Below are 13776 nucleotides of genomic sequence, written 5' to 3'. Positions count from 1 at the left end.
ACAACGGACCTTTCTGTGCTGAAAGAAGCTGTGGGAACATGGAAGCCAAGAGAAGCAAAGCCACACAGCGCTTTCAAGGGGGGGCAGGTTGTGCCCTTCAGGCAGGGTGGGCAAATGTTCTCCTCCTGGGGCTCTGCAGGTAGGTGGGTCAGCGCGTCGCTCAGTCTGTTTCAGGTTTCTTGTATTCTGCTGCTAGGACATCGCTGTACCTCCAGGTCTGTGGCTCCTTTGCTGGGCCTCCCAGAGCAATCACTTGGCTTTGGTAAGCATCGCTTAGTATTTTCCCTTTAGCTCTATTGACTTTGACTTTTGACTAATGGGCACATGTGTATGTAGATGTGTGCATGTAGTCATGGATGCCTAAATCTTGTTTTGGCAGTCTACAGTTGCTCCCTTCCAAAGTTTCCCTCAGACCCTCTACTGATTGGTTCAACAATAAGTTCTCTTGCAGCTACTTATTGACTCAAGCCTGCTTCTAAGTCAGCTGAGTGCCCATAACACTACGGTGACTCCTGAGGAATGGGTGCTGGCATTCTAGAAGAACAGTTCAGGCATCATGCATGTCTAATTTTCTCCCTTTTCCATATTTACCCACAGCCTTCAGGACTCACTGCTCCGCAGCAGCCCAGACCCCCTCCCCCCAACATGGGACTGAACTATGAGCAATGGATGTGTCACCCATCCTTTTCCAACACAGAGAGGGTGCCTCCACCCTTCCCTAATCTGCAGCTTTTATTTTTAGCCTTGTAAATTGGTGCTTAAAAACCATACATATTTTGAGGGAACCACGTTATACTTTGATCATGTATACACTGTGTGAGGCTCAAATCAGGAGAGAAGTTCATCTTTTGCCTGAAGCATTTATCATTTCCTTGTGAAAATAGTCAAAATGCTTTTAGCTGTGAAACAATATACAGTATATTACCATGATCTACAGTCACGTCACCAGCGGCAGGAAGCATGGCTCAGTGTTGCTGACTGTGCAGCCTGAGTCCCTCTCAGCCTCGCATGCTTTCTAGAGTTCAGCATTGTGGCTGTGCAGCCCAAGGATTTCCTCAGAACTTCAGATGCCCCGTCTATACAGTCTGAGGATCCCCTCAGAGCTTCAGATGCCCCATCTATGCAGTCTGAGAATTCTCTCAGAGTTTCAGATGCCCCATCTACTGAGGAGCCCCTCAGAGTTTCAGATGCCCCATCTATACAGTCTGAGGATCCCCTCAGAGCTTCAGATGCCCCATCTATGCAGTCTGAGAATTCTCTCAGAGTTTCAGATACCCCATATACGCAGTCTGAGGATCTCCTCAGAGCTTCAGATGGCCTGTCTGTGCAGTCTAAGGTGCCCCTCAAAAGCCTCAGACGCTTTCACTAGAGTAGAGCTGGGGTTCATGACTTGCCACCGAAAAAAATTTCTTCATGAAACATCAGCAAGTTTACTGTTTGGGAGAAAGGACAGACAGGTTGAGTGTGAGAGAGGAGCTACCTAAGTGTCTCAGTAGTGACTATGCTTGTGATTTGGGGACTTTGGAGTTATACTGGTTGAAGGAGATTATCTAGAACTGAGGCCAAGGAAGAGGAAAAAGATGTCAGACTCCTTCTGACTTTATTGAAAATGTATTTTTGTTGTTTGTTAAGTGAAATTAAATATCACTTATGAGCACACAGGGAAGGCTTACATATGAGGAAGTGGCATGAGACAAAACATTCATCAAAATAACACATACACATGGTTTTGCTTTATATAGTTCATGCAAAAAGGCTAAAAGGATATATTTTTATACTGAATGTGGTTCATTTGTCAAATTAATTACCTTGGAGGGTTTTTAGGAAGCATAATTTCTACATACAGCTTCTGTGTAGGGCGACCTCTAGTCAATGATGTCAAAACTCTTGACTCAGTTGGCAAGAGACATAAACAGGGTCTAGGCAGGTGAGGGGCAGGGACTCTTTCCCTTTCCCATGACCCCTTAAGTCCTTTCTACCATGTAATATCCTCTGGCTTTGACAAGCTCTGAAGAGGAGGGCAAGCAAGGGGGCTGAAGTCAGAAAAAAAAAACATCTGAATGTATTTTGAGTCTACTATGATGACGAAGGGCATTCACTTAGGAGTCTGGTGACCCTGGGTTCAAATTCTGGTTTGTCTTTGACTAGTTATATGGATGAAGCCAAGGAATGTCTATTTGTTTCTGTGTCTACTGATGATATCTACCTCCCATAGTGCTACAGGGATGGTTCCTGTTGCCCACTTACTGTACCCCATTTCTGCCAGCTATGGCAGATGGTTAATAGTAGCTGCCTCATGACAAATGGCAGCATTGATTGAGGGTCCTGAATATTTGTTGAGCTATATGCCATAATAAAACTGAAGCCCAAGCCGGGCGGTGGTGACGCACGCCTTTAATCTCAGCACTTGGGAGGCAGAAGCAGGCGGATCTCTGTGAGTTCGAGGCTGGGCTGGACCGACAGCCTCCAAAACAATACAGAGAAACCCTGTCTCGTAAAAAAAACAAAAACAAAAAACAAAAAAACAAAAAAAGAAATAACAAACAACAACAACAACAACAAAAAAAAAAACAAACTGAAGCCCAGTTCCCAATCTCTAACCGCTGAGGTGCAAAAAACACTTGGTTGTTGTAATTTGAAGACAGATATTTCCTTCACATATCTGTAATAAAAATGCTAAAATACAGACGACAGAGAATATAATATTCGTAATTAGCCTTTATTCCTTCTGAAAATCTTATTAAAAAATAAAAAAGGAGAAAGTCAGGCATTGAGGCTCACCCTGTGTTCTCTGGGTGACTGAGGCAGGAAGACTACTGCAATTCAAGGACAGCCTGGTAGACAGTGAGTTTCAGGCTAGCCCAAGCTACAGACTGAGACCCTGTCTCAAAAGAGAAAAATAGAAGGGACAAACGACAGAAAGCAAGCCTAAAATAAAAAGGAGTGCAGAAGGACTTGGCTCAATGAGTGAAGTCCTTGCTAAACAAGCCTGGGGACCTGCGTTTAGACCCCCAGAGCCACATAATGCCTCCCCTGGGGCAAATGGAGACAGTTGGCCTAGCCTACTTATGAGCTAGCTCCTTGTCAGTGAGAGTCCCTTTCTAAAAAATAAGATGGATGACTCATGAAGAATGATATTGGGGTTTGAACTCTTCCTACACACACACACACACACACACACACACCCTCCACACATGAGTACATGCACAAACCCATACAAAACCAAATACTACCACCACCACCCTGACAAAAAAATAAATGAATGAATGAATGATGAGTGGATATAAATGAAAGAGTGAGCCAGAGGTGATGGGAACAGACCACAAAGCAGCCAAGGAAGGTCAAGAGGCAGAGTCAGGCTGTGACCTCAGCATAGTGGTGGGAAAGAATGGTGTTTAAGTCCTCTGCCTGTCAACTCAGTGCAACACTTTGTCAAACAAAACATCGGAGACTCAGGGAACCCATGTAAACAGGCAGTGAGAACGGGTTTGAGCAAGAGTTTGAAGTCTGGAGGAAATCACATTTAGCTTGCCTGGGGAAAGAGGCCTCAGAGCTATAACTGCTCTTGTGGCTGACATAATTTGAGGTCATCTGTAGAGGGCTCTGATATGCAGAGGGAATGAACATGATTGAAACCTTAAGTCTCCTTAGGGACAGCTGAAGAGCATCTCACTGTGAGAAATTTGTCTGTTAAAAATGAACTGGTCACAGGCAAGGCATTCGGTTAAGTTTATTGAATGACATTAGATGAATAGGAAACATTAAGGAATTTGATACAAGAGACTGATATTTTTGTCTGTGTGAAAGATGTGAATATAAAAAAAATCATCAGGGCCACCATAGTGCAAAGGAATGCTTTTGTATACTGCTGGAGAGCCTGGAATTTTAAGCCTAGGGTCTTTCAATGTTATTGGTTTTAATCTAAGACAATAAATTGTACACAAGAAACCTTTAAAAGTAGGACTCTATTTTCTTCATGGGGCTTTTCACTCTGCATCGTGTTAGGTTGGAACTGCATCAGCTGCCCAGGAAACTTCTGGAAAGCTGCTTTTCCTAAGCATGTGAAACGATGGATGTACACCCCATATATTTCTTGTTAATACAAGCTACAGGTTCACGTTTTACATGTGAGTTTCCATTCCTCTACAACTTAGGACGGTTTAACATTAAAGAACAGGTCCATTATCAAACACAGGCCAAGTGGGTTGTAACTAAACTCCCATCCTTGGACAAGAATGGAGGTTGAGTATGCAAAGGAGCTCGGGTTAACCCTTTCAGCTCCTGCAGGGCTTTCCTTACAGACAGTCATGTTTGTTTGCAAAAGGAAGTTATTTTCTTGGAAATTCTTCAACTAAGAGCACAGCTAGAATTCAGAGCAGGGAATAAAGGAGGGTGCAGGTGTCCTTTGGTGGATAGGGCCTTTAGGTAGAGGTAGTCCTTCTCTTACTCACTGGCGCTGTGACCGTTGAAGACATAGTTTTGCTGTGAATTAAAGACAAAATAAGTTACACTTAGAGGAATGCACACAGGGAACCAGAACTTTCCTTTGGTGACATGAAAAGAAATGCTTTTGTGCACACTGGTGTCAGCTTTCTGAACTGCTGGAATGAGTCACCCCTGATGTAGCCAATACGTGGTAATGGTAACATCAAAACAGACATTTGTCCTACAAGCTCTTCCTGATCGTGAAGTATTCCCCAGCTCAGCTGACTAGAAAAGGTCTTGGTATGTTCACTCACCTCCGTAAAAGTTTTAACACTATTTGGAGCCATTTGGCTTGAGGATTCACACATACGATTTTCTTATTCTTAGTGGAGATCCTGGAGAGAAATAAACGAAAAGAAGAAGGAAGCAGTGGTACATTTTGTTCCATCCTGTATTTTTTTAATAATGAAGAAAGTTGATTATGAAAATAATTATTCCTAAAATAATGAAATTTGAGCAAGAAGTTTTGAATCTGGAATAAGCCATTTGTGGTGTGAGGCCTAAGGAACAAGAGGCCTGCCATTTGTGTACCAGTATATAGGGGCTTGTGGAACCCAAAGTTAACAGAAGCTCCTATGTCGTAAGAGATTGTCTTGTTGATATTCTTTATATGAGTTAGAGAAGGACCAAACAGCAGACTCAAAAGTTGGGTCACTTCTAAACTTATACCTCAGTATCATCTAAATGCTTTAGTCACTGAGCTCAGAAGAAAAAAAATGGACTAGAAAATATTATCTTGAAAATGTTTTATCTGAAAAACTTGAATATATTTTAACATGGAAGAAGTTTCAAAGCTGGGTGGTCTCAGTGACTTGTCTTCAAGTAACATTGGCAACGCTTTTCCTGATCTAAGAAATTAATGGACAACAAAGTCATATCTCATAACTAGTGGCCAATGTTTGTCAAATGCTGTCCTCACTGCCACACATGAAGCTCAACAAGTCACATGGTTCCCGCAATCCATCCCACACAAGTCCAGTTCTAGAAGAATTAGACTTTCTCTTCGTCTGATGCATGTGATGCTCAGAGACTTCACACAAGTCCAAGACTGTACTGCAAATGCACACACAGCAGGATTACTTGAGTTACTGTAAAGGTTGTCTGACTCCAGAACCCACACTTTTAGCAACCATTCTCCAGGAGTTATGACCTGACTAGCTGTCAAGTTCCAGACACGACGCTAAGGTTTCTCCCTGCTACCGAAAAGTAAGGTCTCCAAAACAATAGAAAACTAGAAGACTGTAAACACCAATTTGTGTGACCTTAAACAAAATACATTTTCTTGATGTATTAGGTACCTTAGCTATAATACGACAAAGAACAAGGATTCATCCTCTCTAAGTTTGAATTTCTACCTCTTTAGGTGAATCTCAGAGAAGTTAGAAGCCATGGAATCTTGGAGAGGTTAGAATTCGGTCCTCAAGACAGCTCTGCCAGGTTGGTTTTAGAATTATAATGGCAAAACAGATTTATGCCACCTAGTATTTTCATCGCTGACTAATAGTGAATTTCTCACAGTAACTTGCAGCTTTCATTCCTATGTCTGTCTAATGTTCAAAAATACTGAATTTTGCAAGAAGATACACACCAAAACTTTCATTGTTTCCAAACAATTGGTGTTAGACAAGCAGAGACAATCAGGGTGTGTTACTTCCCTTGACCGAGAGTTGAGAGCATTGAATCAAGGAAGAAGGCAGCCAAGAGGTAAGAGTTCTCCCTCCGTTAGGCCCCATGGCTAGACTACTGTGGAGATTGAGGGAAGTAACTGTGGCTTAGTTAGAACTCTCATTGGTGGAGACATTGGTAAAAGTATCATGCCATCATAGTGAAAATGTATTTCTACTTTGCAAGTCAAACACATCTGGTTTTAGCTGCAAAACATTTGTTTCAAAGTGGGAAAAACAAACTTCCCAAAGCTGGAGGAAGTTCTTGAGGGCTGGGAGTGTGGCTTAAAGGGAGAAAGCTGGTCTGAGGTCTGTGAGGTCCTGTGTCTCTTCTATGGCACCATCCACAGAGTTGAATGAAGGGGAGGAAAAGAAGCAGGGAGGAGGACAACTGTGGTAAGAGCTGCCGATGAAAGTGAGGTTCCAGCCTGGAGAACGAGGGGGCTCTGTGTAAGCATCCTTCAGGGCTATGTAGAAGAGGGGACTCCTGACTCCATCCCTGCCTACAGGTGCTGCAGGCAGGTTAGCCTGCTGATGCCTCAGTGAGGTAACCTTAACCTCCACTTTCAGCCTCTGTAACCACAACAGACAGACCTAGGTGGAGCAGCTTGAGAAATAAAATGAGTGAGCAATGGTTACAGTTTTGGATGGCTGAAAAACAAGTCCTTAAATATTACAGATACTTAGCAACATCAAACTGGGCTCTGAGACCTTGCTATCATACTATTTCTATATTTCATCTGCTTTTTACTCAATGAGAGAGATTGCATAATTTCTTTTCTTGAAACTTACAGGACTTCATCTTTTGGGCAGCCATTCCCACGATATCTGACCTGAATTTGTTCTATGAAGCTTGGATGGATAACGCCTGAGACCATTCCGGAACATCTACACTTTAAGGTTGTGTAATTGGCCTCCAGGATACCTGTAAGCACAGAATCAGTCACTTCAACCCATTGGACTTTAGTTCAACTTAGAAGCAGAACTAAATGATTACTTTTTTATATCACCCAGTTGAAGAGGCAAACATTCCAAGCCAACACTTCTAGCTGCATATGCCTTTAGTCTGTGTATTTCTGTTTGCTTTGCGGTGTGTGCTTTAAATGCTTTCTACCAAAACCTTAATTGAAGCGAACATAGCTTTTCAAAATTGTAACATTCATTGACTGTCCTAGTAGCATTATGTTGGCACTCAGTTGACTTGACAATTGAGTTCAGGGTCCTGTTGGAAATTGGTGGATACCTTAAGCATCTCTCTCTCAGAGTCCTTTCTCTTAGCATACCCCTCCACCCTCCCTACCTCTCTACTTCAGAAAACACATGGAGGATGCATCTTCATTTACGTTCAATATCTCGGTTCTCAATCTTAGACATAAATTATTTCCAAGTGAAAACCAATAATAAAAATTTGAGATTGTATTCAACCACAATACTTAGTAGTTATAAACATTTTATTGGTAATTTGTCTCATGCAGTTTCATGAAGTCTAGGTTGTTTTTTTTAATCCAAGCATTTGAGAGGGTGACAAAGGATGATATTTGTAAGTTCAAAGTTGCTTACTGAGACTTTGTCTCCCAAAACAAAACAGAACAAACAAGAGATATTTAGCAAATCCTTTGTATAAGTAAAAGTGTCACGTTCCCAAGGTGTTTACAGTTTTGTGGGCTGAACAAGGGAACAATAATTAGATGGCCACTAAGGTAGCATTAAACACAAATTGTATACTGATGCTGAGAACAGAGCGTTTCCTAGAGGCTAACCTGCAGCAAGAAAGGAGAGAAGTGAGTTCTGAAGAGTGAAAACAGTATGTGAAGAGTAAAACGGGGGTGTGAGGACTTCCCCATCTTAAGTGTGATTATCTGTCCTGTAAACCCGAGTGCTTCTTTCCGCCCACACATCTGTCCCTTCAGCTGCATACACAGCTTGTCACTTCAGTTAGGAATTGATCCATTCACACAGACAGCTGCCCCATTCAGGCTGAAGTCAGCTTCTTGCCTCTGCTTTATTTAGAGTATCAGGCCTTAGCACGTGCAACTGTACTAGGAATGTCAGACCGAGAGACCAAAGTTTGACAAGGAAAGGCATTAAGAGGCAGAGCAGAGAAAAGCCACACAAGGAAGTCTTCCTGTAGGGGCATGAACTGACAGCCTAGCAATGCACACAGTAAACTAAGTCCCGCGAACACTCACCGTCCCATATCTCCTCTTTCTATAAATAAAAATCTTAACACTTTGGAAACTTCCATTTTTAAGGAGTTAAATCCTTGGGCATCTCACACTTCAAAATCTAGAAGCAGCCGAGCATTTCCCCCGTTTTTGTAAGACTTCCTTCCCAGTTTTAATTGAAGAAGAAATGGTAAGGACCACTTCTGTTCAAAGGCTAGTGAAATCATAAGTGAAAGTTCTCACCGTGGCCTGGAGAGAGGCAGCTGGCCAGCAGGAGAAGCAGGGCTGCTATGCTGAGCCTCATTCTGCCTGGAGGTGGAGTTCAACCTTCAACTCTGAGTCCCAGCCGTGGGTTCCTGGCTCCAGACTCTTATTTATTTATACCAGTGAGGGCCCTCCCACTGCCTCTGTCTCCAGTAGGTCAGCTGCACCGTCAGTTTTCAAATCCCCCGAAGATTGCTGAGCTTGCCTTTACAGAAAAAGAAATTCATCTTGCAAAATTTATGACTTTGCCATAGAGCACTGTTAGTATAACAAATTATTTCTTGAAAATGCAGATTTAAAATGTCAGAGATGCTGTGGAGATTTGAGGGTGGAAAACACAGGAGAATGATGTTAGTTTGGAGACGGACCCCCCAGGACTCTCTCTTTTTAGTGCTAGAGATCAAACCCATGCCCATGGTCTAGAAGAGGCTAGGTAAACAGTCTACCACAGAAGCCCTGTCCAGGCCACAAGGCACATTCTAGGAGTGCTACTGGTGATTGTGGCTTTGATTGCCTCTCTGTTAAGTTTCTCCATGCATTCAAATATAAGCTCTATGACATTAGGACCTCCATGTATCATTCCATTATGTCCCTAGCACTTGGTACATGCTCAGTCAATATTTATACACCTGGCAGATACTCCTTCATTTATAGATCCTCAAGCTAGCTGTGCCATAGACTTTGCTGCCAAAATTTACGCCTCCTCATTTTAGTATCTGAGATCATGGTTACATACAATGGAAATCTTGAAACGGGAAAATATGTGTACCTGTGTCATGATGAAAGGGAACGGCTTTGAGATGAACATCTTTATGGTCACACTTGAAAGTTAGGAAGCCAAGAGTTGTGTGCCAGTGAAGACTCAGGACATCAGCTGTGGGACCTTGTACATAAACTCTTCAACTTAAGCACCTGTGTGTGAGGCTTGGCTTGGATACCACCAAGGAAACAATTAGCCTATAGCTCTACCCAGTTCGCTATGGGTTCTTTGGTTTAAAGGAAGGTATTTGGGTAATGGCTAGCCTGGTTTTGCACGCCAATGAACTGACCTGGATAAGTATAAATGTATCACACACCTTGGATCACCAAGAAAATCAAGTTTAGTTTTCCTGAGTGACTTTCTAAACAATGTGGTGCTATGAGTTAGTTACTGAATGCTCAGTGTCCTCAATGTTCCAGGATGTTTGTGTGTGTGTGTGTGTGTGTGTGTGTGTGTGTGTGTGTGTGCACAAACCCGTGCGCATGTGCATGTGAGAGAGACAGAGACAGAAAGAGAACCCTTTGTGCAACAAGCAGTTCTGGCTTTGGGTCAAATGACTGTGACAACAGGAAACTTATCATGAGATAGTCTAGACCATCTTGTCCTTCTGGCAGTTCTATCTGAAAGGTGTCTCCTCCCCTCCAGTGGGAATCGAATGATCCAGGGCCTTGAACATACTAGGCCTGTACTCTGGGCTACACTCCCAACCTAAGTTCTTCCCATTGAATATATGACAACATATTCTCTAGTAGTTCATGCATTGGGCCCTGCTTCCATTTGCTTTCCCAGACTGAAGTCATTCTAAATGATCAGAAATCTAGCAGCTTTGATTAATAGAGCCACCAGGCCTGAGAACCAAGTCCAGAGAAATTCCCAAGTCTGACTTTAGTCCCTTCAAACTCAGAATTCTGTCTGTATTTTATGCTATCCGTTCTGCCTCAATATGGGATTGGTTGGACAGTTCTGGTAGCCAGATGGTTCCAGAAGTTGGATTCTCTAATATCATTTAGAGTAGAGCTATGTACTCTAAAATCTGAGAAGTCCAGGGATAAGAAATTTGATGTGACAGGGCCAGATGAAAACATTCTATTTTTAAATTTTAAGTTGTTGATCTCTCTCTCTCTCTGTGTGCACGAGCACGTGTGCACATGCTCATGAGTGTGTGTGGGTATGTGTGTAGCATGGCGCATATGCAGAGGTCAGAAAACAACTTGCAGGAGCTGGTTCTTTCCTACCATGTGAGTTCCAGGGACTGAACTTAGGTGGTCACTCGGCGGCAAGCACCTTTACTTGCTGAGCCATTTCCTCAGCCAGGCCAAAGAACTTTATTTTTAAGACAACTTTGCAGGTGTCTTTGTAAAGAAACACAGATGCATCCAAAATATGGAGGAAATAAAAATAAAAGGGCAAGTTTTCTCCTTGACATTGGAATAAATCAGACTCTCTCTCTCTAGACACATTAGGACTGGGAATCTTCATATCTTGGACCTTAACTTTTTGTCTACAAACTGGCATCATCAGTTTCACATAGGAACCAGTTTAAAGGGGTCTGTTGGCTGGCAGGCCTGTAATCCCAGAGACTCAGGAGCTCAAGGCAGGAGGATTGAATTATCAAGGCCAGTCTGAGAGGCCAAATTGAATTCCAGACCTGTGTGGGCAGTGAAATGGAACTTGATCTCAAAATAATTGAAGGTCAAAAATCAAGCTGAAGGTATAGCCCAGTGGCCATGTTTTCCTGCCATGCATGGGACCCCAGCCCCTAGTATCGCCACCACCACTACCACCACCACCAACAAAGCAAGCTCACTCCCAGGTCCTGTCTTTAACAAGATTCTCAGGAGGGTGAGCACATTTTAAAGCCCTAGAGGCAGAGCCTGGCAGACCCTGGACTATAAGCTGCAGTGCGCTGTGACCAGCCCTTCAGTGGGGCCCCACGCATATCCAAATCACCTTCAGAGTTCATTTGCATAAGCTGTCCTTTCAGTGTGCTGCACAGAGACTCCAGTGACGGAGGACGGACTGGATAGCGTGCCCCAAGACCTCCTGCAGAACAGGGTGGGCAGGCAGGGTGCTCTGGGAAGTCACCGAAAAGTGGAAGGCACTGAAGTCGGTGACAAAGCATCTGCTGGTCTAGGAGGTCAGCAGGCACTGAGCAGAGGGTCCACACCGGAGTCTCAAATAACTGACATAATGAAAATTCCTTTCACTTTTAAAGAGTTCTATAATAAGTGGATCTAAATGCCACTGTGACAAAATTAAAAATGTTTTTCCCCTTCATCCCACTCCACTTAGCTAGGAAACAGAGACTGACTTTGTTCTGTGAACAAATGTTGTTTTTTGTTGTTGTTTTAAATCTTCTGACCATCTGCCATCTATTTGCCTCCCTATACCTTTCGGCAAGGTAGCAAATCTTTGCAACCTAGGGGTGAAGGTCTGTGTGCCAACTGTCTTGGTTCACACCCCAACACCAGCGCTTATAGGCCGCTGATTTCTCCATGCCAGTGCCTCTTGGGATGGTGACCGTGGAAGTGGGGCCAGCTACACCACCCCAGAGAGTCGTGTGGACTCTATCATAGTATTTAGAAAGTGCTTCTACATCTCTGGGCAGATTCCACTTAATGAATCTCAGATTTTGTTTTTCACCTTGTGAAAGCACACATATTAAAACATACGTCCGAATGGCTGTGGTTTAGAATGTGAGTCACCCCTGACACGAGTTAAAATGTCACAGGTTCATGCTGGATGCCTTCATGTTTGCAGAAGTCCTCTGGGTAAAGAGCTGTTCCTCTTGGAGAAGAACCTGTCACACTCTCTGAATTCCACCCTGCCCCCCCAAGACACCTGGAGAAATTCATATTTGTTATCAATGTACTGCAGCTCTACAAAGGGAGTGTTCTTTTTGTTGTTGTTGTTGTTGTTATAATTTTCTTACTTCTATTAGATTTTAGACAACTCTTCTGTGTTATAATTGGTGTGCAAAGGATTGCACATATTTAATGGGAGCTGTTGGGTATGTCTGGACCAACGTTAACACTGACACTGGCCATCGTTTCCCTCTCGAATGAACTGCTTCCAAAAACCTATTGTTTGCCGTGCAATGATCCCAAGGCCTCTACTTGCGGAGAAGTCACTTGTAAAAAGTAACTAACTCCACGTTTAAAGGGCGGTTCAGAAATCATCTCACAAGCACAGAATCCCATACAAATCTTGAATCCCACACATAAAGCGATTATCTACTGACCGTTGTGATTTCCCCAGTGACTGCTAGGTGGCAGCATTTCTTACAGTTTGCAGGGAGGAAAAGTTCCGGCCTCGGGTTAGGAATGCTCTGCCGCTGTGGTGCGCTGACCCGGGAGCTGTCGGTACAATAATCAAAGCAATTTGAAAATCTTGTTCTTTGCTTTAAACAAAATCATGAGGGTTGAGACTTTTTCATTAGGCCAAAATGTTCATCATGGAGTGGAGGAAAAAAAAAAAAAGAAAAAACCCTAAAACTCGGAAAGAATCCAACAAAATCTGGACCAAACCCAGTTTTTTCCCTTCCTCTTGAGGTTGCAAAATCAAATTGCACATCCGTGCTCTGGCTTGTGGTCACATTTGGCCTCCGCAGCATCTGGTTTCGAACCTTCTGTGATTAGAAAGCCTTCTGAGTGCAAAGCTACCACACGCCAGTGTCAAAGCGGTTGACAACGGAGAGCAGTGAACACCAATGCAGTATTCGCGCTGTTTCTCCTGTTTAGATTCTGCAATGCATACATTGTATTACCGTTTGTGCTCTTCGGCTAGGAATGGATCCTGGACTTTATAAATAGAAGTCAGTGGATTCCCAGAAGACACATCCCTACTAGGGCTAGGGCTGTGACTATAGTTGGGGAACACAAGCCTCGTTTGGAATGTGTGAAGCCGAAGGTTAGTCCCCAGCCCACGTTCATACAGAAGTGTCCGTACCTAATGAGGAAGATTTGGGGGCACATCTCCTGTTCCTGAGTAATCTGTCTCACATTATTTGTCAGTTTTTCTTACCTCTAAGCAACTGTCAAGCTCTTCTCATTGTATATTTTTCTCCCTAGGCAAGCATGTCCTGCCCAGGTCTTCAAACTGTGACACATGCTGGTATCTATCTAATAGCTTACTTTTGGATATTTATTCGCAGAGACTTCTTAGGTACCTAACCAACCACATTCAAAACTGTCCTTGCAGCTTGATCCATTCTAGAATTCTAGGTTCTGGAAAAATAGTATCATTTACCTATGTGCAAACTTGAAAGTCACTTGTAACTCCATCTCTTGCAAAGCCCCTATTTGGTCTCTGAGAGCTGGCGTTTGTAGTTCTTAAAGTATCTAGTCTCTAGGTTCATTGTGCCTTTCTATTCCTAAGCACTATTGGTTTTTTTTCCCTGAAGTTTCTTTTAGCAATAATTTTACCAAATTTATGGGGT

The 13776-nt window shown here is 43.1% G+C and overlaps 1 protein-coding gene across 2 annotated transcripts; it reads right to left on the bottom strand.

Annotated features, from left to right (window-relative positions):
- Positions 1 to 3712: 3712 nt before the first annotated feature.
- On the bottom strand, positions 3713 to 12694 carry Cxcl13 (C-X-C motif chemokine ligand 13). Of its 2 annotated transcripts, XM_040746564.1 has the most exons (5): positions 12580 to 12694; positions 8558 to 8783; positions 6942 to 7074; positions 4740 to 4820; positions 3713 to 4482 (listed from the first exon to the last, which is right to left on the bottom strand). In XM_040746564.1, the coding sequence occupies exons 2-5, from the start codon at positions 8616 to 8618 to the stop codon at positions 4422 to 4424; spliced, it is 336 nt and encodes a 111-aa protein (XP_040602498.1). In that variant the 5' UTR covers positions 8619 to 8783; positions 12580 to 12694; the 3' UTR covers positions 3713 to 4421.
- Between the last annotated feature and the right edge of the window lie 1082 nt (positions 12695 to 13776).

Source organism: Mesocricetus auratus, unplaced genomic scaffold (genome assembly GCF_017639785.1).
Source record: "Mesocricetus auratus isolate SY011 unplaced genomic scaffold, BCM_Maur_2.0 Super-Scaffold_100006, whole genome shotgun sequence".
Classification (NCBI taxonomy): Eukaryota; Metazoa; Chordata; class Mammalia; order Rodentia; family Cricetidae; genus Mesocricetus; species Mesocricetus auratus.
This window is presented reverse-complemented; position numbering and strand designations above follow the sequence as displayed.

Coding starts and splice junctions, on each gene's coding strand:
- Cxcl13 (XM_040746564.1), bottom strand. CDS start 8,618: ATGAGGCTCAGCATAGCAGCCCTGCTTCTCCTGCTGGCCAGCTGCCTC. Junction 7,075..8,557: donor CTGCCTCTCTCCAGGCCACG/GTGAGAACTTTC, acceptor CTGTGCTTACAG/GTATCCTGGAGGCCAATTAC. Junction 4,821..6,941: donor TGCCCAAAAGATGAAGTCCT/GTAAGTTTCAAG, acceptor ATTTCTCTCCAG/GATCTCCACTAAGAATAAGA.